Source organism: Prinia subflava, chromosome 14, assembly GCF_021018805.1.
Source record: "Prinia subflava isolate CZ2003 ecotype Zambia chromosome 14, Cam_Psub_1.2, whole genome shotgun sequence".
NCBI lineage: Eukaryota > Metazoa > Chordata > Aves > Passeriformes > Cisticolidae > Prinia > Prinia subflava.
Window position 1 is genome coordinate 18,418,704 of NC_086260.1, and position 22,833 is coordinate 18,441,536.

At 61.5% G+C, this 22,833-nt stretch overlaps 1 protein-coding gene across 1 annotated transcript; it reads right to left on the minus strand.

Annotated features, from left to right (window-relative positions):
* Positions 1 to 14,720, minus strand: SLC38A3 (solute carrier family 38 member 3). The gene is made up of 16 exons (XM_063411456.1): positions 14,574 to 14,720; positions 7,164 to 7,315; positions 6,945 to 7,029; positions 6,738 to 6,853; positions 6,222 to 6,295; positions 6,050 to 6,142; positions 5,889 to 5,970; positions 5,240 to 5,322; positions 5,021 to 5,079; positions 4,392 to 4,565; positions 4,182 to 4,261; positions 3,502 to 3,602; positions 3,283 to 3,407; positions 2,782 to 2,926; positions 2,219 to 2,322; positions 1 to 2,118 (listed from the first exon to the last, which is right to left on the minus strand). Exons 2-16 carry the CDS (start codon positions 7,271 to 7,273, stop codon positions 2,014 to 2,016), a joined length of 1,536 nt encoding a protein of 511 aa, XP_063267526.1. The 5' UTR covers positions 7,274 to 7,315; positions 14,574 to 14,720; the 3' UTR covers positions 1 to 2,013.
* Between the last annotated feature and the right edge of the window lie 8,113 nt (positions 14,721 to 22,833).

Genomic DNA, 22,833 nt, shown 5'->3' on the forward strand with positions numbered 1-22,833 from the left:
CTAAGGGCACTGGGGGCACCCACTGCCCTGGCACCAGGCACAAGGTGTCCCAGCACAAACTTCTCTGGAGCCCTGATTCCAGAGCAGCCCCACTCTCTGGGATATTACTGCCATGGCACTTACTGGGGTTCCTGCACACACGTATCCCACTCCTCAGGAGTCTCACTCCCCAGGACCTTGCTCCCACATGTGTCCTATTGTCCTGGGGATCCTGCTCTCACAGGTGTCCTGCTCCCCAGGGATCCCACACCCTCGGGGTTCTGTTTCCCCAGGGTCTAACTCCCACAGGGGGCCTGCTCCCATGGGGGTCTCTGTACATCCATGTCCATGTATCTGTGCTGTCCATGCCGTCTGTCCTGCTGTTCATCCATGTGCGCTAACCCTGCACATCTGTGTCTGTATATCCCTGCTGTCCTCACGCACGTCTGTGCACCCATGTGGCATGCGTCCCTCGGTCTGTGCTGCCTCAGCATGCTGTGTGTCAGCTGCCAGCCTGTGTGCCAGCACCTCACCCACCCCAGTGATGCCCGAGACCTGGGCACATTCACATCTTTATTCTCACCTATGCTGTCACCACCAGCATCACTGCCCTCCCAATAATTTACAAGTGTCAGGGGTGGCCCTGGGGCAGCCAGGCTGGTGACAGGAGCAGTGGAGCCACGCTGCAGCCAGCAGACCTGGGGCGATGGTGAGAGTCTGCAGCGGTGCCCCCCCATGTGATATGTACATTATACAGAGCTACCCAGAGCAACACAACACGTTAAAAAAGATCTACTCTTATGTACAGTATTTATAAAAAGCATCCCAGCCTCCACCACCTCATAAAAAAATACGTCTCTTATGTACTTTGCCCCAGGACAGACTCTCCAACCCTGTGCTGCCCACCCTGCCGGGCTGCCCTCATACTGGGAGGGGAGGCAGGGGGTAGGAGAGCCACTCTCTGGGTTTTGGCATGGTTTAGGGCATCCCAGCGGCGTGGATGGATAGATGGATGAGTGGATGGATGGGTAAGGGCTGTGGGGGTCTGAGTGCTGGCCTGGGGTGCAAGGCGAGCAGACACACACAGCTTGGGTTGCTGGGGTGCCCATCACCCTGGCATCTGGGCATGCAGACAAGGGCCTCCAGAGCCCTGAGCTTGCCCCATAGAGTGCTGCCCCCAGCCCCCCTGAAATCCCCCTCATGCTCCTTGGGTGCACCAGGCCCCCAGCAGCCGAGCTGCAGCATGGGCAGGATGCCAGTGGATTCAAAGCCTGTGGTGTGCATGCCACCTCCCTGGAGCAATGCAGCTGGTCCCCATACATGGCCTCGGGATCAGCAGGGTCCTATCCGCAGGCACCAGGAGCCAACAGTTCCCCTGGCACGCTCAGGAGCAGCAAGCTGGGTATCACCAGCCACAGCATGGGGACCACACTTGCACACACGGACCAGGGTGCCTCCGTGATGCCAGGGCAGTGGTGGCATCTCTTTGGGGATGGCAGGATGGGAGGGGAGAGGATGGGTGGCTCGGGCACAGGTGCTGTCACAGGCCCGACCACCTGGCTGTACTCCAGCCCCCAAGGACACTGTTCATCAGGCTCTTGATGCTATCTGGGGGGGCCAGGATAGTGCCCGGTCCTTGGTCCCCGCAGCAGGCAGTGCCCTGCGCCCCTGGCAGCTCTTAGGGTGCAGAAGAGCTCCACCTGACAGCCAGCTCCGGGTGAGGTAGGGCAGTATTATTGTCCCCATTTTACAGATGGGGAAACTGAGGCGCAGAGCAGGGAGGGTGCCCGCTGGAGTGGCTGGAGGGCACAGGACCTGCCCCGGGCTCACTGCCCCATCCCAGACACAGGTTGAGGAGTCTCCATGCCTGCCATGGCTCATGTCTTCTCACCATCACCACAGGTGATGGGCAGCAACAGCGGAAGTCCCCAGGGAATCCTGGTGGGGCTGCAGCTTTGGGGCTGAGCCCAGGGTCAGCGCTCCCTGGGGCACCGGGTGGGTGGGGGGGAGGTTGGCATGGGCACCCAGTAGTAGCTAGTGGCTGCCGCCGCTCTTCCCCCCACCCGTGGCCCAGTCGATGATGATGAAGCTCAAGCTCATGATCATGAAGACCACCCCGAGGAGGGCAAAGCAGGCAGCCTGTGGGGACAAGGAAGGGACTCAGGGATGGCCAAGGCAACAGGGTTCCCAGCCAGACTCAGAACCCCATGCCTGTCCCCATCCTTGTACCCCTGCTTACCAATATTTTGGGGGTGGAGCGCAGCGGCTCCTTGTCCTTGGGCATGATTCGGATGTAGAAGATGGCAGGGAAGATGAAGATGAGGCAGGGAGCAGAGGTGGCACCTAGAGCAGACAGGGACAGAGTGAGCAGGGGCCTCCCACCCTGCAGCTCAGCCCTGCCAGCCCCACTGCCAGGACAGGTCCTGTCCATCCCCACCCCCTCCTTGCCCCCTCCAGTCCTGGCAAAGCCTTCCAGGAGCCCAGGGACACGGTGTGCTGGCACTGTCTCCACACTGAGCTGGCACTGAGCTGAGTGCTGAGCAGGGGGAGCCTGGCTGGGGCGATCAAGGGAAACACGCAGGGGAAGAGCAAGTGCCAGCACTACACGAACCAGCCTGCCAGGACAGGGATGGGATAGGGGATTCATACAACCACCTGGTCCTGGCATGGTGAGAAGGGGAAACTGAGGCACAGGAGGGTCAGTCAAAGTCGAGCACTGTGCTCAACAATCAGGACGGGGCTGGCATGCTGCTGCAACACGCTGTGATCAAGGACGGACAGGAGCAGGGCTCTGCCACCCACCAATCAAGCCGAAGATGCCGAGAATGGAGGGAGCAAAGATGACGAGGAGGTTGATGAAGGTCAGCAGGATCACGGCAATGGCGATGTGGCGGATCCAGCTGAAGTCTTTCCCTTGGAACAGCATCTGCTGGATGGCCCGACGCACCTGGGGACAGGGACAGGGAATCACACTCCATCCCTGGAGCCAGGACACATACCCTGTCACTGCAGTTTTGCTGGTCCCCATCACCCCTACTCCAGGCCTATCCCTATGGCCCTGCAGGTCACCATCACCCTTTCCCCTTCCCAAGTTCTGATCCTGATGCCCCACTGGTCTCTGTTACCCCTTTGCAACCTTGTCCCTGTGGCCCTGCCTCTGTCCCATCACCCCTGCCTCTGCGCCAGCCCTGTTCCTGGCACCCAGAATGTCCTGTTCCCCAATCCCTGTCTTCATCATGGCCTCAGTTTCCCTTCTCAAAGCCTGGTGCTGAAGCCACCTGGCATTCCTGTGGGGCCACTCACCGGGAAGAGGACGATGGGGACAGTGAGGGTGACAGCCGTCAGCACAGCCACACGCACACACAGGATGAGCACATCAAATGGGTCCACCTTGTTGTACGTGTGCAGCAGCTCTGACTCCACACGGTCTGTGAACACCATCAAGGAGCCCCTGGGTGAGCCCTAGCACCATCACCCCCTGGCACAGGTGTGCCAGCCCCAGCCCCTTCCCCAAGGGCTCACCGTAAAACGTGAGGTAGCCAAAGAGGGCAGCCAAGAAGTACATGAGGTACATGACCATGATGGAGATGTTGGAGATGCACTGCATCTTCTTCTTGGAGGGGCTGCAGGACACGGTGGGCTCAGCACAGCCCCATGGCACCCCCTGACACTAAGCACTAGCCCAGTGAGGAGGGGTGATGCCAAAACACTCTGGGATGTGTGGGAGATGTGCAGAGAGAGGCTGTGTCTCCCTTCCAGGGCAGGGTGGTGTGTTGAATCGCCCACCACCAACCCTCTCTGGGTCACAGCACCCACATCCCAGGGTTCACACCACCACCCCTGGATCATGGCACCCACCTCCCAGGGGTCATATCACCTCCCCACCCATTCTGAGTCACATCACACACCTCCCAGGGGTGATAGCACCCGCCCCGGGTTGTATCACCAATCTCCCTGGGGTGATATTGCCTACCACCCACCTGCCCACCCATTCCAGGTTGTATCATCCAGCTCCTGAAACTGATATCACCCACCCCAGGTCCTATCAGCCACCATGCACCCACCCACTCAACCACCCAGGGTCATATCACCCAGCTCCCCACGATGCCCTGGCGCAGGTCCCACACATGGACGGCACTGCCTTTGGGTGGGCACCAGGTGAAGCCCACCCCTCCCCGTGGATGCCCCCACCCAGGACTCACTCCTTCAGCTCGGTGTAGATGGGCAGGACCTCGGGGTGGCAGACGAAGGCGAAGGCCATGATGGGGATGGTGTACGCTGTCTGTGCGAGAGGAGGGTGACTGACTGCTGGCCCAGTGGCAAGTGATGCCAGCACGAGGACCACCCCTCTGCATGGGGTGCACGGGGTGGGGGCTCACCCAGAGCCTCAAGGGTGCATCCCAGGCCCTTACCTGTGAGTTCAGGGTGAAAAAGCTGGGTGTGCAAGTGTCCTGCTCGGGGGCCTGAAGGACTGTGTAGCCATTCTGGTAGTCACTAGTGCTGACAGTGGTGATGTTGAGGATGCCCGTGATGTTCCCCTCCTGCTCCGGAAGTGGGCAGGGGATCTGGAACTTCTTGTAGATGACCTGGGGTGGGGGGGACATGGGGCCAGTCAGCTCTCTGTGCCCCCAGCTCCCAGCACATGTTGCTCACACCAGCACCATGCCCAGCAGGAGAGTGACCCTGCTGGGACCCCTCCAAGGGACACCATTTGCTAGTGCTGCCCTGTGGCGATGCTGCTCCCCCAGCCTGTCCCTGTGGAAGTGGGCAGCGGGACAGAGTGAGGCAGCAGCACGTGGAGGGGCCACATGTGCAGATGCCCCCCCCCGGCACCTTCCCCCTCTCCCTTTTCGCAATATTCAGTTTCTTCAGCCGAAAATAACCCAGCAGCTTGACAGCCCTGCCACGGCGTCTCTACAGCCCCGAGCGCCCGCTGTCCCTGCTCCCTCTGCTGTCCCCACAGCAACCAGCCCAGCCTCACACCCTGGCAAGAGGGATGCTCGGCACCCCGAGGCACCGGCACGTGCAAGTGGGTGCTCACCGAGATGAGGAAGAAGACCATACAGCTGAGGGAGAAGCCGCTGGCGTAGCCAAGGTAGCCTGGGGAGGGAGGAGAGTGGCTGGTGGGTGTGGGTGAGACCCTTGCACTGGCTAAGTGCCCCCTCCTTGCCCAGTACATCCAGCCTGGCACCATCACCCTGTGGGAGAGAGACCCAGGGTGCCAGACCCCAGTGCCATGGGTAGCACCTCCCTGACTTACCCAGCTGCTTCATGAGGGCCAAGGGCAGGATAATGGTGACAGAAACCAGGATCACCAGGTAGTTCCCATTCATGTACCAGTCCCTGGAAGCAGAGGGCCTGCTCACCACCCCGCTTTGCTGGGGCACAGGGGGCAGAGGCAGCCACTTGGGGGGCTGTCTACCATTCCTAGGGACCCATTAAGCTGGCAAATCCCAGGGGCACTGGTGTTCCCTGAGGCTGGCATTCCTGCTCTGCCAACATCCCTGGGACCCCTGAGATGGCATCCTTGGGGACCACTGAGGCCAGCATCCCTGGGGGCCCTTGAGCTAGGGGTCTACCTATCCCCACAGTGGTGCATCCACAAGGGCTATAGTTGCTAGTGGGGATGTGGGCATAGGATGGGGGTACCTATACCCAAACCGTCCCCCACCCTGCAGCCCTAGGTTCTGCTCAAGGAGGAAAGCCTGATCCCAAGGGGATGTGAGGAGCAGGGATTGGAAGTTCAGCTCGGTTTAATCTCACCCAGGGGCTTATTCAGCACTGACAGTTATCAAAAATAGTAGTGGCTTAATGATAGTAAATCCCTGCCATGGGCTGCACAGCTGGAGCCAGGGCCCCGGCGCCTGCCCGGGGAAGGCACGCAGGCAGCGTGGGCAGGAGGCACTCACGTGGTCTTCTCCTCCAGGTTCAGGAAGGTCTGGATGACCAGAGGCACTTCAGATTTGACAATGTACAGGTAGCTGGACATGGCTGCAGGGCAGAATGAGGTCTTGCTGCACAGGTGTTCTCTGGTCCCCTCCCCTGTCCCAGCCCCCAGGGCCATCCTCACCTCCGATGTTCTGCAGTGTGATGGCGATGGCTGCAGCCAGCTTCCCCGGCGTGCCGAAGGCGCGGTAGCCCAGCTGCTCGTAGGCGCGAATGCCTGCGGGGTGGGGAGCAGTGGTGGGTGAGAGGCAGGGTGGGAGCCCCTGGCACGGCCCTGCTGAGGACTTGGCACTCACCCACAATGCCCGAGGACTTGAGCAGCAGGTGGATGGAGTAGCTGGAGAGCAGGGCCACCGCTGTGAGGAGGAAGCTGCAGGAGGAGACCACAGTTGCCAGTGGGTCACAGCACACAGCTCAGACATGGCTGTGGGGCAAACCCCATGCAGATGTGCTCTGCCTGTGGGCAGCTGTCCCAGCAGGATACCACCCCCTTGCCTCAGCACCTGTTGAGTGTTCATGGGGCAGATTCAGTCCACATCTCCACACCCAAAAGGAGCCATGTCCTTCAAGCCACTTTTGAAAATCTGACTTTGTAGTAAGGAAGGCAAACCTTCACCTCCTCCTTCTCCCCACAAGCAGGGCACAGCACTCAGCAGAGCAGGCAGACTTGTACCAGCAGTGGGCATTGCTCAGCCAGCACTGGTCCCTGCATCACCCTGAGTCAGAGACTTCTTTCTTGCCTGCACCTACCGATCCCCTTGGAGGAGCCCCCCAAAACTGGACACTCCCCCCCATGCCCCCATGGCACTCACAGGAAGAGGATGATGCCGGTGTTGGCCATGGCATATGCCAGCCCCAGGATGCCACTGCCCATGATGGCATTGCTCAGATTGAAGACGGACATCCCAAAAGACGTCTTCCCTTCAAACTGTTCACAAGACACAACAAGGAGAGGATGCACCAGTCACACTGGGAGCTTGTCCCATCCCACCCACCACCATGCCCATGCTGCTACTCACATCAGTGAAGTGTGTCTGCTTCTTCTCAGCACCGTGGGGCAGGAACTCCTCCATCTCTGCCACACCAGTCTGGTTCTCCTCAAATCTATCCATAGAGGGAGAGGAATGAAGCCAAAGCAGAGACCAGGGCCATCAGCCCTGGCTGGTATCTCAAGGGCACAGAGCAGCTTGAAGGACCCCACAGGTCTCTGGCACCGTCGCTTGCCCTGAGGCCCCTACCTGTCACCTGCCAGTGAGGGGACAGTGGATGTGGTGAGTGCGGCCGTGTGCTTCCCGTTGGGCACCAGCTCCACCATCTCGGCCTGGAGGGGCACGTCCGTGGTATCCATGGCTGGGAGACAGCTGGGCTTGCTATGGGCTCTACTCAGGCTCTGCAAGAGGGAGGCAACAGAGGTCCAGCTCTGGGCAGGAGCACCAGAGGGGCTGGCCTGGAGTCTCACAAGTCCTGCCTCCACCAGGGACACTGGAGTTGGGCTCAGGACCAGCACTGGTGGCACGGCAGGGACAGGCACCCGGGGATGAGAGGGTCACTGAGCCAGGCATCACCACGGCTATACCTCTCCCTTCTGCCCGCTCAGCACACACTGTCCTGTGGAACTCAGCCCCAGCTCCAGTACCTCACCAGAGTCCCAATGAGGGATTGTCCCCAGCCAGCCAGACATCCCACAGCCCACCCCATTTCCTTGCTCACAGCACGGCACTGCCCAGCCCCAGAGCCCCCATCCACGCCGCCTGCCCACCTCCACTCCCCTGCCCGCAGCTCTCAGCTCCATGACTCAGTTTCCCCTCCTGGAGACGGGTGCCAGCAGGCAAGTGGGGATGTTTGGGAGGGCGGCTGGGGACAGGGCAGGGAGCTCAGGGACCCCCTAGCCACTGTTATGTAAAGCCCGTGGTGCTCCCCGGCGCGAAGGGCTCACCCACGTCCCGCCGCTGCTGGGGTGCCAAGGCGGGGGGCTCGGGGGCACGTCAGGGCTGGACAAACGGAGCAGGAAAGAGCGTGGGGCCGGGAGACAGCTCCTTGGCAGGGGAAGGCGGCCGGGCTGCCGAGCGCGGGACGCCTTGGCACGCCGCACAAAGCCGCCTCTGTGCGAGCCCCGGCCCTCCCCGCCCCGCTGGGAAACGGCACAGGGTGGCTTTCTGGGGCAGGCTGGCAGCCGGGGCAGGGTTCCGCCACCCCCCACTGCCCAGAGGGGATGGGGTCTTGTCCAGCTGGCCAGGGGGCTCCCCACTGGGGCTATGCCCAGCCCAGGGCCGGTGCCACCCGGCTGGAGATTAGGCCTGGCTGGGATGCAGTGTGGTCCCCAATCCCGGGAGGATGATGCTGCCCCACCACACTGCTGCCTGGGGTTGCCACGGGGTGAGCAGGGGACATGCCCATCTTTATGCTCCCAGGGGATTGGTGTCCCCAGAGATCTGAGGAGCCTTCCCACAGCACAGTCAGGTCTGGCAGTCCTCCTGGCACGCAAGGGAAGGATGACACGGCAGGGTGTGGGTGCCAGCACCTCCGGTCTCCTGAGCTGCTGCCCTGCTTCTCCCCGGCCATCCAAGCCACACAGACTACCTGGCAGGGTCATCCCAGGCCACACACTGGCTGCTGGCACTGCCAGAGGGGTCTAGCCCCTAAGGTGGGCCCAGGGTGGTGGGCACATATTTGAGCCACCCTGCCTGCAGCACCCAGCCAGGTGGGGAAACTGAGGCAGGACACAGGCCAGCAGGAACAGAATGAAAAGGTTCAGCCATGCAGGGGATGAGAGGGAAGCACAGGGCGGGCTCTGGGTGATGATTTATCCCCTCCACTAGGCCTCCTCTTGGGATGGATCCAGGCATGAACAAGGCTGCCAGCACGTCCAAAAGCCACCGTTAACTCTGCGCCTTCCTACCACCATGGGCAGGCATCACTGAACCCACCACTCACACAGTGTGGGATTGATGGTGGCATCAGATCCGTGATGTTCCGTCACCCCCCTAAGCCCCCCGGTGCCACCGGGCTGCCTGCGGGCAGGGCTTCACCGCATCCCGCTGGTGGCAGGCAGGAGCTGCCCACTCCCCTGTCCGCTCCCCCACGGGCGCCAGGAAGGCTGGGCACTCTTGTCTGCAGCCCCTTTCTTCTCCCAGGTTATAATTACACCTCTCTGGGCAGCTCAGGAAATACCAGCTTCTTCCCCCAAGCGTCTCTCGGAATAGCAAGCGGCACGGCCAAACTCATTCAGCATGCACCGGGCTTCGCGCTGCCACCCAGACGCTTCCTCCTGCCGGGCAGCCCTGGCACAGCCCTGGCACAGCCCTGGCACAGGCCCGGCACCCCAAACTGCCACTTTCCCCAGCTGGCCCTGGCCTTTGCCCCTCGGCCAGGGTCTCCTGGTGGCAGCAGCCAGGGCAAGGGGGGAGATGAAAGAGGAGGGAACAGGAGACGATTCGATCGGACAGTGCGAGTTCTGCCTGCTGCTGTTTACCTTGCGATAAGGCAGAACAACAAATACGGAGTGACGGGCGGCCCTGAAGGGGTGGCTTGGTTCCCCTCCAGGCTGGGGTTGGTGGGTTCACCACCTCACTGTGTGCTCACGTTAGCTGGGAACCCTCTGCTCTGGGCAAAGAGTATCTCCTCAGGATCTCTTCCCTCAGGATGCCACCACTCAGGTGGGATGCTGTCATCGTCACTGCAATGTTGGGTAGCCCACATGCTGCCTGGCATGGTCCCGCTCCTGAGCACCAGCCCCTGCTTGCCCAGCCTGATGGTATGGACCTGGCCACAAGTGTGAGCACGGAGCCTCCTTGCTGTGGCACCCAGGGCCACGTTCGTGGGGGTGCTGAGCAAGCTGCATCGATTTCCCAGCATATACCTCTCCGCTGCCTGCTGGGCTCTGGGACACGAGGACAGGGACAGCCCCGCTGCAGCCAGACCTCCCACCTCTCCCAGGCTGCTCCGGCTGTCCCAGTGCTTGGTGACATCCCACCAACACTACGGCGTGGCCAGACAGCCTGAGCTGGACCTGGTGCTGTCCCGCAGCCCCTGCAGATGGAACACGGAGCCGGATGCGTGGGACGGCACGTACCGTCCCGCCGGCCACGTCTGCGCTTCGGGGGAGGCTGCATTTGGTCTCGCACTCCCCGTCCCGGCCAGCACAGACGCCTGCCCGCCCTCGCTGGGATGGGGACACGTGTGTGGGGCTGCAGGGCTCTCAAATCCCTGCCCTGCTGGGGTCTAGCAGACTGGCAGTCCTGGGCTCGCCCCAGCCCCCTGCTAGCCCTCCTCGGGGACCAGGGGACCATGGTGAGGGTGTCAGATCTGAAAGGGACTGCATCCCTCTCTCTGCCTTACATCTTGCTTCCATACAGGCTTTATTTAAAAGTTGGAAAATCCCAGTGGGAGCGAGGCACAGGCAGGAGTGGGGGGCTGGGCAGGGGAGCTCTGTCGGCAGTGCCAGCACGTATGTTGGGTGGGAGATCCATTGCACCTGGCAATGTAACCCGGGGATGTGCATTACCCTGGGCAAGCCTGGCTCCTGCACTGTGCCCGTTCCCTCGGTCACACCCCAGCCCAGCACAGTGCCACCAGTGCAGGTGGCGCTGGTAGAGTGTGGCACACGTGGGGACAGGCAGCTAGTGCCTGCCAGCCGTGCCTGTGCCAGGCAGCGCCAGCCCGGGGGGCCGTGGCCCACTGTGTCCCCACAGCCCACAGCTGTGAGCACCCACTGCTCCCACCTGCACAGAGCAAAGGCACAGGGTGCCCGTGGCCCCCTCAGGCTGGGGACCCCCACAGGGCAGAGACTCCCTCCCCATCTCTTCTCCCTTGCAGATGAATCCTTGATAATCCGGCCCAGCTGGGGCCGTGGGACTATTCCGGGTGGTAATCCGGCTTTAGCGCCAAGCCTGCCGCAGCTGCCGGCCTGCGTGCTGGCAGCCAGGTATCCCGCTGCTGCCGGTGTGTCCAGGGGGATGGCAGCCCCCCCGCCCGCCTGCCCAGGTGGCTGTTCGGGTTTCAGCCGAGCTGGGCGCACAGGTCTCATATTCCCTGAGGCTGTGCTGATGACCGAGCCATGCGAGAGATGGGCAGCATGGGCAAGTGGGCAGGGATGCCAGTCATGTTCCCCCCACTGCCATCAGCCCCAGCCCCGGGGTTACCCCCAGCACTGCTGCTGGGCCCAGGGTGACCCCAGCCTGGGGTCCCTGGTCAGCCTCTGGCACTGCTGTGGCCACAAGGGTGTGTGGGCACATGGGTGTGTGGGCACACAGGCACAGCTGGGCAACAGCCCAAACCTGGGTGGTCCTTGGGCAACCCCTCTGCAGGGAAATTGACCCCAGCAGGGCACAGAGCAGAGAAATCCCTCTCTCCTTGCCCTCCACAGAGAACTCTCCTCCACGGCTGCCCTGTCTGCCCTTACCCTGAAGCACACACAGCTATAGCTTTCTCCCTGGCCTTCCTCCCTAAAACTGACAACCCAAACCCGGTTTTAACCTGTGGTGTTCCACCCCCACCTCCCAGCTAAGCAAAGGGACCTCCCCCAGGGGAAGTGGGCACCCAAAGGGGCAAATCCAGCCATTCAGGGATGGCCAGGTGCCTCATATTTGGGGCAAAGGTTCTGGGAGGCACCTGCATGGCCATGGGAACCTGAGCAGCTGTGGGAAAGGACAGCTGGAGGCAAACCTGCCTGGTGCATGGCTGGAGAGCCTCTCTGGGTAGCCCTGCTGTAGACCTTCCCCAAACAGATCTGTGGGAGATTCCCCTGAGATCCTCTGGAAATGACAGCCCCATCAGCTGGTCATGCCAGCCAGCCCCACTCATGGCCTCTAACAAGCTGGTTAGAGTAGGCACTGCTCCTGGACTCACCTCACTTCCTTCAGTCCCAAATACCACACCATGGCTCAGCTTTGGGTCAGGCTATTCCCCTGGTGCTCCAGCCAGGGCAGGATTGGCAGTAGCAAGTAGGAAAAAATGGTTCTGAAAGTTGCTGTCCTGGCTAGCAGTGCTCTGGCAGCACCAACACCTGCCTGGGCACTTCTAGTCATCTCTGTTGAACCCTGTGGACAGCAGTGTCCATCCAGGGTCTTACCTCTAAGAGCACAAGTGGCACCCATGTCCTGGGGGACAGCTCTGCCGGAGCCTGGGAATGTGCCTGCATGCAGAACACGCCAACAGCTGAGCTGGCCCGTGGCCACTGTCCTGCAGCAATGGATGTGCTAGGGTCTGGGACACCAGGGAGAGGAAAGGCAGTTCAAGGAAGAGGGTGGTGGAGTGAAACATCGTGGTGGGGCCATGGAGAGGGTTTTCCAGTGCCAGAGCCATGGTGCAGCTCAGCCACAGCATCACCTGCCAGGCACACAACCCAGGATGGGGCCACGCTGCAGGTATCAACCATCAGCATCCTGCCACATCCTCTAAAATCCAACCACCAGTACAGAGGCAAGCTGGGAAGAGCAGTGAGGAAGCTGAGGCCAGATGAGGGGAATCATGTCCAGCATTGGGACAGCCCAGGCTGTTGCTGTCACCTGCCAGCTTGAGTCCATGTGGTACAAGGTCAGGTGGCAGAAGCAGCTGGAACATGGGGATGGGGACAGGGTGGGCAGAGCATGAGGCCAATGGCACTCAGTGTGGTTCTTGGAGAGGCTGGGTGAAACACCAGCTCGAGTCCAAAGCATCTCAGGCAGCGCTAGGCTGTATGATGGGTATTGCTTTAAACCTCAAACACGGCCCTTTGGGAATGCAGGGCCACCCAGGGAAGATGGTGGCACAGGCAGTGGCACTGCAGAGACTGATGGACAGATAATGCCTGGAAAAGGATATGTCAGGTTTTCTACCACACCTCTGGAGTTTTGATTTGCCTTGGAAGCAAGATGCTTTCCAGAAGTTCACACTCCCCAAAACACAACTGGCCTTAGCGGGATGACACGGAGGGGTCAATAGCAAAAGAACTCCAAGGAGCCATGTGCTGCTGGCAGTGCTGGGGGCATCAGGAGGGCCTGGCCTCAGGCACAGCCCCTTGTGCCTCCTGCACCCCCAGCACAGCCCCCTGTTCCAATCAGGAGCCATGATTCGCCCTAGCCCTATGGCACCACCACCCTGCCTAGCCATGCCACTCTCACCATTGGACCAGCCTGACACTTGCTCCATGGGGACAGCTGGCTGTGCCCCGCTGGCATGGGGTACATGGGGTACCCAGCCAGTCCCAGACCTGCGTCAGCACCCGGGGAGGCATGTGGCGGCTGAGACTCACGTGGCGAGGAGAGCCAGGGGCATGGGGGTCTGTCCTGCCCCCGACCAGCCTCTGTTTTCTCAAGGGTTGCACTTCCAAAGGAGCCCGTGGGATTCCACTCCTTCCCCCATCCCCATGCGCCAAGGAAAATAGGCTCTGCCGGTGCTTGTTTGTTTGCCGTGGCCGCGGCCCCGGCGTGTGATTACAGCTGCAGCACGGCCGGGTGCTGTGGGGCCCTTTGCGCCTCAGCCAGGGTCCCCCGCAGTGCCAGCTCTCCCATGCCACCCCTGAGTGCAACGGAGTGTCCCACTGCCCCTTGGGATCCCTGGCCACCAGAGCCAAGGCACACTGGCACTCTGCTCTGGGAGACAGGGCAGTGTTGTGAGGCACAGACGGCTTCCCTGGGGTACCCCCTTGAAGCCACAGGGACCAGGCAGGTCTAACACCTCATCTTGGGCCTGGTCCAAGCACCAGTGGAAAATTCCCCATCTCCTCCGCGTCAGCTCAGCACAGCCATGCCCTCCACAGCCAGCCAGGGTTCTGCGTCCCTGCCATCCCACCTGTTGCAGACTTGCCAGGTCCCCGGTCTCACCCATGTCACTGCAGAGCCAGCTCAGCTTAGGGACCCCAGCAACCACCTACTGTGGTTCAGTTTTCCTCGGGGAAGATTTCTCTCCAGTGGGACTTTCACGGCTGACACGGCAGAGAGGGACACCATGCCTGCTGGCATAGGACACGCGTGGCCAACAGGAACACAATGTGCTGCCTGGCTTTCCACGCTGCTGTCCCGGCCAGCCAGGCTCTATAAATACCACAAGCTATGGAATCACCGCACGCAGGTCCCAGCCAGCCCCTGTGCCCATGATGGCCGGCATCACTCTCCCTGCCTGTGCCCCCTGCTCCAGCACCCCGACACCGACACCCGATCCTAGCCACAGCCGCTTCCAGCCTTCAGAAACATATGTCATTCCCACAGGCGATTAAAAATTAAAGCAGAAAAAAGGGAAGGTAAAGGGAGTTTTGGGGTTAGCGTCACTCTGAGTATCAGCGGAATGATGCACACCGCAGCCCCCAGCATCGCGATCCGGGATGGGGCAGTGCCAGGGCGTTGGGGTACCCAGGCAGGGCTCTGCCTCCCACTGCACTCACGGGGTCTGTTCCCCACCCGTGGGAAGGTGCCAGCTGCTGGGAAGTGCCAGGAGTACAGCAAAGCAAACAGCCCCGGAGTCTCCCCGGTGCTGCCCGGAGGAGGAGAGAGACGGGCTGTGAGAGGAAAGCGGGGCCGCGAAAGATGGGTCGGAAAGGACTGGATGGGGGGCGGAGGATCATTAGTGGAGATGAGGGGTCCGAGTGATTAGCACTCCAACCAAGGAGCTTCACCGAGGAGAAGGCAGCGTCCCTGGGAGTGCGAGCAGCAGGGGAGATCGGAGAGACCTACCTGCCCTCTCTCTCTCCGCGGTGCCTCTGGTGCGGGCTGGGGCAAGCAGCCCCCGGTGGCCGGTGCCGCGGATTAGAGACTATCCTGCGACCGTAATCCCGGCGGAGCCGGAGATTAAACCGGACCCGAGCCCGCCCCCAGCGCGAAGCTCCCAATCTCCTCTCCGCCGAGGCACAGGAGGAGCACTCGGGAGAGGGTGGAGCGAGCGCCCTGCATCGACCGACCCCAGCCCCGCCCCGCCCCTCCCCGGCGGGACCACCGCTCCTCGGGCACAGCCGCCCACGGGGCATCGATGCCCCAGCGGGCATCAGTGTCTCACTGGGCATCACCTCCCGCAAGCGAATCAACACCCCCACCTGGCATCATCCCCCGCTGGGCACCAGTGTCCCGGCAGCGCTGCCCTATCTGGAACAGGTACATCACCAAGCAACCCCAACGCACTGCACATGGCGGCCGCACCGCGTGTCTGTGCCCCTCTAGGCATGATCACTATACTGGGCATCCCTCTCCTGCCGGGTACTGACACCCCACCGGGCATTCCTACCTACAGCAGCCGAGGCTCCTGCCAGAGGCCAGTGGCAGCTTCCACAGAAGCAGAGCGGGGGCAGTCCCTCTAATCTACCTGAATGGCTAAATCCAGTATATGCTGAGTGTGGGCACAGGGTTTTCCCCACTCTAGGACAGGGAGAGGTCACCCAGCAGCACTCCTCCAGTCAGATTCTCTCCTTAGCCTGGGAAGCTCAGGCTGTTGCCACGTTAAACCGGCCCAGCTGGCTGCCCTGCTCATGGTGCCCACTGCCCTCATAGCACTCGCCTCAGCATCTCAGCACACTGGGAGTAAACAATCCATGTGAAATCATCTCAACAAGACCCAGAGCAACTGGGACAGGCCAGCCCCCTCCTCCAGTCTCCATCAAACCTCCCCACTTGAGCTGAAAGATGTCTATTTTCATGAAGACACAAATCCGCACAAAAGCTCCCCAAAGAGGAAATTTCTCCCAAGAGCATCCCACATGCTTTAGGGAGAGCCATGAGCTCTGGTGAGTCACCAGCTGTGTCCCCAAAGATTCCCTGTCCCTTTACAAGGTATATTACCCCTGAACTACCTCCTGCTCCTCTGTCCTGCCCAACTTTTACTTCAGAGGAAAATTTTGGGGGTCCACACTTGGGAGTCTACCCACCACCCATGCTGAGCTGCAAACCCTGCCCAGCCGCTGTGCATTGGCAGAATGGCTCCGCATGCTGCTGGAAGGTTTTATTTGTGTTATGCATATCTTTCACAAATCCTTGCGAAGCCTCGGGCAGCCCGGGATGGAAACGGCTTTGCCAGTCAGCAGTGAGCGTCGCCATCGGGAGAAGAGGCACCCTCTCGCCTGGACATCGAGGGATGTTAAATATTCAGTGGCAGCTCTGCCCTCACGCTCCCGGCAATCCCGCGGCTCCTGTTACTGCCGCTCTCCTTTGGCTGCAGACATACATCCATTAACTAATTTCTAATAACAGCAGCATGCGTAAGTGCTGAACCAGCGCTGGCTGGCACGCCGGGGGACTGGAGGCAGCCAGGTTTGGCAGTGTGACGAGGGAGCCAGAGGCACCCAGAGGATGGGCATGGCTGGCCTGAAGCCATCAGCTTAACCCTTTCCCTGCTCTGGCGAAGGCGGGTGCAGCCACGTGGCACCTGTGGAGAGACGTCCTGGGACGGGTGGCAACGCAACTCACAGAGTTGTAAAAGGCAGCCAAGAGCTTCCACCCTGTAAGCAAACACAGCACAGGTGCTGGGCACGGGGACAGGCAGTGTGGGCCCATGGCACACTGTGCAGTGACTGCCATGGCATAGCATGCTGGAGGACCTGTGGGAAGTGACTTGGAGGCTGTCTGCTTCTTCACAGCCTCCAAATGCAAGTGCCCTTCCCCTGCAATTGGCACAAATGCAGCCGTGTCTCCTTTTTACTGTCCCTTCTCTTGTCCAGCATGTGACACCCCTCTCCAGTGCTTGCACTCTCCAGGTGGGCAGAGGACGTGGGCTCCATCATGTCAAACTGAAGCTTCGTGAAAAACCAAAGCAGTGAGGAGAGGAGGAAAAGAGAGTGAAGATGTCCCAAAAACCTCCCAAAGCCTGTCCCAGCATCCTGCAGTTGGCACACAGTAGCTGCAGGCTTGTGCAGCTGGGCTGGCAACCCAGAAAGAAGCCATGAGAGGAGTGGGCTAAGACCCCGCTCTCGACCCCCTGAGCCCTCTGGTCAACAGTGCTTCCCCAGTGCAGCTCTGGCCCGTCTCACCCATGGCTCTGGTGGTGTCAGGGCTTCAGTGGATTGCAAAATTGCAGTCGTGCGGTTTTCTCCAGCTGGCTGGAAAGTTTGACGCTGGATTCCCGTATGTGAGGAGCCTTCAGGGGAGCACAGCACAGCACGGCTCATCTCTCCAGCAGCATCCTGCCTCACCACTGGCAGCGAGCTGAGTGCTGTGCCAGAGCCCTTGTCCTCAGCACACCTCCATGGGGTTTGACTTCTCACCATTTCCCCCAGCCAAAAGCTACCCCATTCCTTATCCTTCAGCCGTGCTTCGAGACCAAAGTGAGCCCATAAAACCCCTTGGCCTCAAATGTCACAGCACGGACAAGGCCAGCCCAGGACTCAGGCACAAAACAGTGGGTGCCATGTATGACCAGGACACGCTCTCCTTGTCACGCTCAGCTTCCTCCCCCGGCCCCTGAGCCTGCTGCCTGCTGCTGCCTGCCACTGCCTGCTGTTCCCAGAGCCCAGATGGCACAAAGATACGGCAGAGATAATGGTGAGATTTGCAGCCCAAGCAGTGTTCCCCCTGCCACCACCATGACCTCAAGAAGTCTCCCGGAGATTGCCCTTTCCAGGAACATTCCAGTGGGTGCCTCTGGTGCCCATTACTGGGCATCCCACAGACGCAGCACCAGGACATATAGGGGCTCCAAGACCCCCACTGCCCTCTTGACCCTATAACCATGAAGCAAGTGAGGCATGAAAGGAATGCTGATTGTAAGAGAGGGATGCCTGTTGCCAGCAGCATGGGCTGGGTGAACTACAGAGTGACACCTACCCGAGGCCATGTCCAGGGCTGGACCTTCTTCCCCCCAACCCTCCCTCCACAGAAGGACCCTGGTGCTGGTAGCTTGTGCCTGGACAGGGAGGTGGTGGGGAGCAGCTGGTGGCCCCCTCTCTCGCCCTTGACCGCCGCCTCCCTCGCGGCACATGCTGTCATGTGGCAGGGCACAACAACAACACAGGCTAATTGGTTAATGTGATTTCAAAACATGATTTGCAATTATAACTCACCAGAGAGCATTCAATGATCCCGCACATCGGAGAGTGGGTTTTTCTCCTTCGTTTGTTCCTGGAACCTCGAAACCAATTAACTTTACAGAAGCCAGAAGCAAAGCACTGCTCAGCAGACCTGAAGGGTGAGTTATCTCTGCGCTCAATCACCTCCCTGTAAAGCCACAATCTGGGAACCAAGGACTGGCGGACAAGCCCCGGGGTAACCCCGATGCTTCTCCCTGCACCACTGAGGGGTTTGGAGGGACTCACACAGCTCCAACCCATCAAGCACCATGGCTGCTTGGGAGCACTTGAGGACAGGAGGATGCCCAGAGCCATAAGATATGGGAATAAACTGTTCCTGTTGGCACAGGGAGACCGTCCCTTCAGTTCCCTCCAGAGGTGCTGGCACCTGCTGGCAGCCTGCTCATCTCTGCCACCCACGCAGGACAGCCATGTCCCCACCATCCCCACTGACAGCACCCACAGCCCCACTAGGGACAGGGGCTTTGTTTCTGTGGGCTGACCATCCTGCAGCAAAGGCTTAAATGCCGCTAAGGTAATTAAGCAAGGACTTTAATGCCTTTAAATGCAACTCAGATGCCTTTCAAGCCAAACAAACACAAGTAGTCATAATACTCCTGAAACATCCAGCACCCAGTGCCCAGCTCCCCTGAGTCTTGGCTTGTTTCCCCAGTGTCCCCAGTTGCTGGACTCTGTTGCTCTCCAGATCCCACTGGAAAGCCAGACATGGAGCCAGCAGTTTTTTCTCTTGGGTGGGTAAAGTGATGTTGGGTGCCATTAGCTGCTGGAGGGATGATCTGGCAATTATCCCTCAGGATGATGATGCAACTCCACTGTGCAGGAGGACCTCTGCTCATAGGGGAACACTCCCATGTGCACAGGGCCTGAATCTCTACAGGCTGGGAGCTGCCTTCCATCAACTCCCCAAGCCTCAGGGTCCTTCATACCACAGGGAGCTCAGCATTCCAAACTGCAGCCACCCAGGCTTCCTGAGGACAGGGAGGGAGCTCAGGCAGCTGCCAGAACCTCTGAGGAGGCACAAGGTGATGCCAGCAGTGCAGCATGGGGCAGTGGAAGGAAATGTGAAGCAGTGTTGGGGGGTCTCCAGTCCCTGGGGAGGGGCTCTCCTGTTCATCTCCAAGCCCCCTGCAAGCTGTCAGGGAGTGTGGAGCTGGCTGGGAGGCCCCCAGGGGATGCCAGGCATACTGCCCAGGGCCTGGGCAGCAGGGTGGCAGATGGCTGGGGAGCTGGGGACATGGAAGCAGGGGAGGACCAGGGACACCTTTCAGCCCAGACAACTGTAGCATCCTTGTTTAGAGTTATAAATAACTGGGCCAAAAATGGAGACGTGGCCACAGCCGTGTCCCTCCTCTCCCCAGGGTGCTGTGGTTGGTCCAGAGCCGACCAAGGAGCAGATACGGTCCCTGCAGTCCCAGTGAAAGAGCAGTCTGCTCTGGCTCCCTACAGAGGCACCCGCAGGGCTGTCCTGAACGCTCTCACTGGCTGGGGTGACTGTCAGTCCCAGGGCTAGACAGTCCACCACAGGCTCCTGTTGGGTGTGACCCAGCCATGAGGAGGAGAGTGGATAAAGGCCCTTTCATGGCCCATCAGGGAAAAGGATTCAGTGAAAGAAGCACAAAAGGACATGCTGGCACTCACAACTGAGGTTGCAATGTCCCACAGCACCAGGGCTCCTCAGCTGCCATTGTGGGGGGATGTGGGGTGCCTGCCCCAACCAGGGGGCAGCTGGGGAGCCCCGGGTGCTGGGCCTTGATAGGCACCCCTGAGTCCCTGCTGGCACCACCCAGCCTTGTGTTTGGGTGAACTAAACCTGGTGCTGTTTCAGGCTGGGCAGTGCTGGCATGGTGGCCCTCTCCAGGGTTGGGAAAGCCCTGGGGCAGCTGCCCCTCTCCCTCCCCTCTGAGCTGGACAACAATTGGCTGCCTGAAGGACGCTGGCCTTGATCCGCATCGCTGGCCGTCCCCAGGGCCGAGCAAACAGAGAGGAAAACAGCCCCAGCCGGCTCCTGCCACTGCCGGCATGCAGCCACCCCCAGTGCTCCTGTCCCTGGGACCTCTGCCACCCAGCAGAGCTGACAGCACCGCTCTGCCTGGGGCTGCCAGGGGGCTCATGGTACTGACCCACCTGCCCCACAGCCAGGAGTGAGCCCAGGGGCTGCAGGGGCTGAGCCGGGAGGAGGAAACAGAAACCAGGATAAGCTCCCACCGTGCTGGAGGAGGGGCTGCCCACAATGGGAGAAGTGAGGCACAGCCAGGGTTGCACTGAGACCACTGGCCCCGGGTGCGGGGTCGTCCCTCCATGCCCAGTCCAAGGGTCAGCTCGCCCAATTGAGCCCTGTTTGCCATGGGGCTGGGCCAGTCCCTGGGGCTGCAGGCTGGCTGGGGCCAGCTGGTGGTGGCAGGAGGCCAGCACAAGCCTAGGGCACGTGCCCTGGCCTTGCCTAGCCACCTCAAACGTTTCCCCCACAGCCCAATTCCCTGAAAACTTTTCCCACCAGTAGAGCATGGTGCTTCGCAGAAATCCCCCCAGCACCCTTCCCAGAGCTCCCCCCTTGGAGAGCCACCCAGTCCCACCAGATGCCGGGGGATGATACCAGAAGCCAGCTCTGGTCCCATTCTCCCTCAGCACATCCCATCTCCGTGGCACTATGGGACCCCAACCCTGCCTGTGGGCAGCAGGACCCACCCACCAGCAGCAATGGGCTCAGTGGGCTGCAGGAAGCACAGACGAGGGCTGGGATGGGTATGGGCAATGCCATCACCAGCAGGAGCGGCCACGGCGGCACAATGGTGACACAACAGTGACACCATACCAGGGTGGGGATGGGGACAGAGGCCCCCAGCTGCCCTCCCGGTACTACAACTGTCCCTGGGAAGGTCACGGGTGCTAGGCCACGGGCGGCTGCTCCAGCTCCGCCGGTTCTGCCTAGAGCGCTGCCCGCTCCCGCTGTGCCGCCGGCAAGGTCAACGCAGCGCTACGGCAGCACCGGACCGCGCCATCCCCCAGCCGCCGGCCAGCCGCTCCCGGTTCCCACCGGCTGGAGGGACGGGCACTGCGTTGGTGACCCCACACCACCCACGCGGGACATCGCCACCCTGTGACTTTGTGGGCTGGCGATGCCCCCGCCCGGAGCTCCGGGAGCGCTGCGGGCACCGGCGGCGAGCGCGGGGCGGAGCGGCACGGCCGGCACCGCTGCGCGGCCGCCCTCTGGCGGCAGCCGGCGGCACAGCCGCGCCCCGACCGCTGCCCGCTGAGCACTGCCCCAGTACTGAGCACTGCCCCAGTACTGCCCCAGTACTGCCCCAGTACTGCCCCAGTACTGCCCCAGTACTGCCCCAGTACTGCCCCAGTACTGCCCACTGCCCGCCCACTGCCCACTACCCACTGCCCGCCCACTGCCCACTGCCGGCCCACTGCCCACTGCCCACTGCCCATTGCCCACACCCTGCCCACTGCCCGCCTACTGCCCACTGCCCATTGCCCGCCCACTGTCCATTGCCCACCCACTGCCCACTGCCCACTGCCCACTGCCCACTGCCCACTGCCCACTGCCCGCCCACTGCCCACTGCCCACTGCCCCCTGCCCGCCCACTGCCCACTGCCGGCCCACTGCCCACTGCCCACTGCCCACTGCCCACTGCCCGCTTACTACCCACTGCCCACTGCCCGCCCACTGCCCACTGCCCACTGCCCATTGCCCACACCCTGCCCACTGCCCACCTACTGTCCACTTCCCATTGCCTGCCTACGGTCCATTGCCCACTCACTGCCCACTGCCCACTGCCCACTGCCCATTGCCCACTGCTCGCTTACTACCCACTGCCCACTGCCCACTGCCCATTGCCCACCCACTGCCCATTGCCCACTGCCGGCACACTGCCCACTGCCCACTGCCCATTGTCCACCCACTGCCCATTGCCCACTGCCGGCACACTGCCCACTGCCCACTGCCCATTGTCCACCCACTGCCCATTGCCCACTGCCGGCACACTGCCCACTGCCCATTGCCCACTGTCGGCACACTGCCCACGGCCCATTGCCCACCCACTGCCCATTGCCCACTGCCGGCACACTGCCCACTGCCCATTGCCCACTGCCCGCCCACTGCCCACTGCCCACTGCCCGCCCACTGCCCACTGCCCATTGCCCACCCACTGCCCACCCACTGCCCGCCCACTGCTCACCCACTGCCCGCCCACTGCCCGCTCCCCACACCCTGCCCACTGCCCGCTCTCCGCCCACTGCCCACACCCTGCCCACTCCGTGCCTGCTCACTGCCCGCCCCCTACCTGCAGCCTGCCTACCCCATTGCCCACACCCTGCACACACCCTGCCCACTGCCCATACCCTGCCTGCCCCGTGCCTGCACCCAGCCTGGCTGCGCTGGGGCTTCCCCAGCACCCACTGCCTTGTCACACCCGTGTGATTCCAGCCCATATCCTCTCAGATCTGTGTCCCAACAAGCCTGCCCCCCACACTTGCACCCCAGAACTCCGCCTGCCTCTCTGTGGGACAGCCCCAGTCCCCCAGTCTATCCCATGGGAAGTGGTGGGAGTGCTGCCTGGCACCTCTCCAGTGGGTGTCACCTGTTTCCTGAGGCCTCTGACCACCCCAGTGCTTTCCATGGAGCTCAAGATTGTGAGGTGCCCTGGGGCTTCACATACACAGCACAGTGATCCACTGCCAGTTCTGGGACAAGATGCCAAGAGCCCAGCTCTGTGGTAGCACTGACATCCCAGGATCGTGTGTTCCAGCCCATCTCACCCTGCATGGTCACAGCTGTCAGGAGGGAGGCTGGGGCCTGGCACAGTGTTGGCAGAGTCCCTGGCTGCCCTGAGCCCACCCCATGGCAGGAATGGCTCAGCTGGTGCCTGCTGCTTGAGCACAGATCCTTGGGGCTGGATGCTCTGCAGCCTCTGGCACAG

What these genes read in the sequence shown, in the direction of transcription:
- SLC38A3 (XM_063411456.1), bottom strand. Translation starts at nt 7,273, where the DNA reads ATGGATACCACGGACGTGCCCCTCCAGGCCGAGATGGTGGAGCTGGTG. An exon ending in AACCTGGAGGAGAAGACCAC is followed by an intron (nt 5,323 to 5,888) that starts GTGAGTGCCTCC and finishes CTCTGCTTCCAG; the next exon opens with GGACTGGTACATGAATGGGA. An exon ending in GGCCCTCATGAAGCAGCTGG is followed by an intron (nt 5,080 to 5,239) that starts GTAAGTCAGGGA and finishes CTCCCTCCCCAG; the next exon opens with GCTACCTTGGCTACGCCAGC.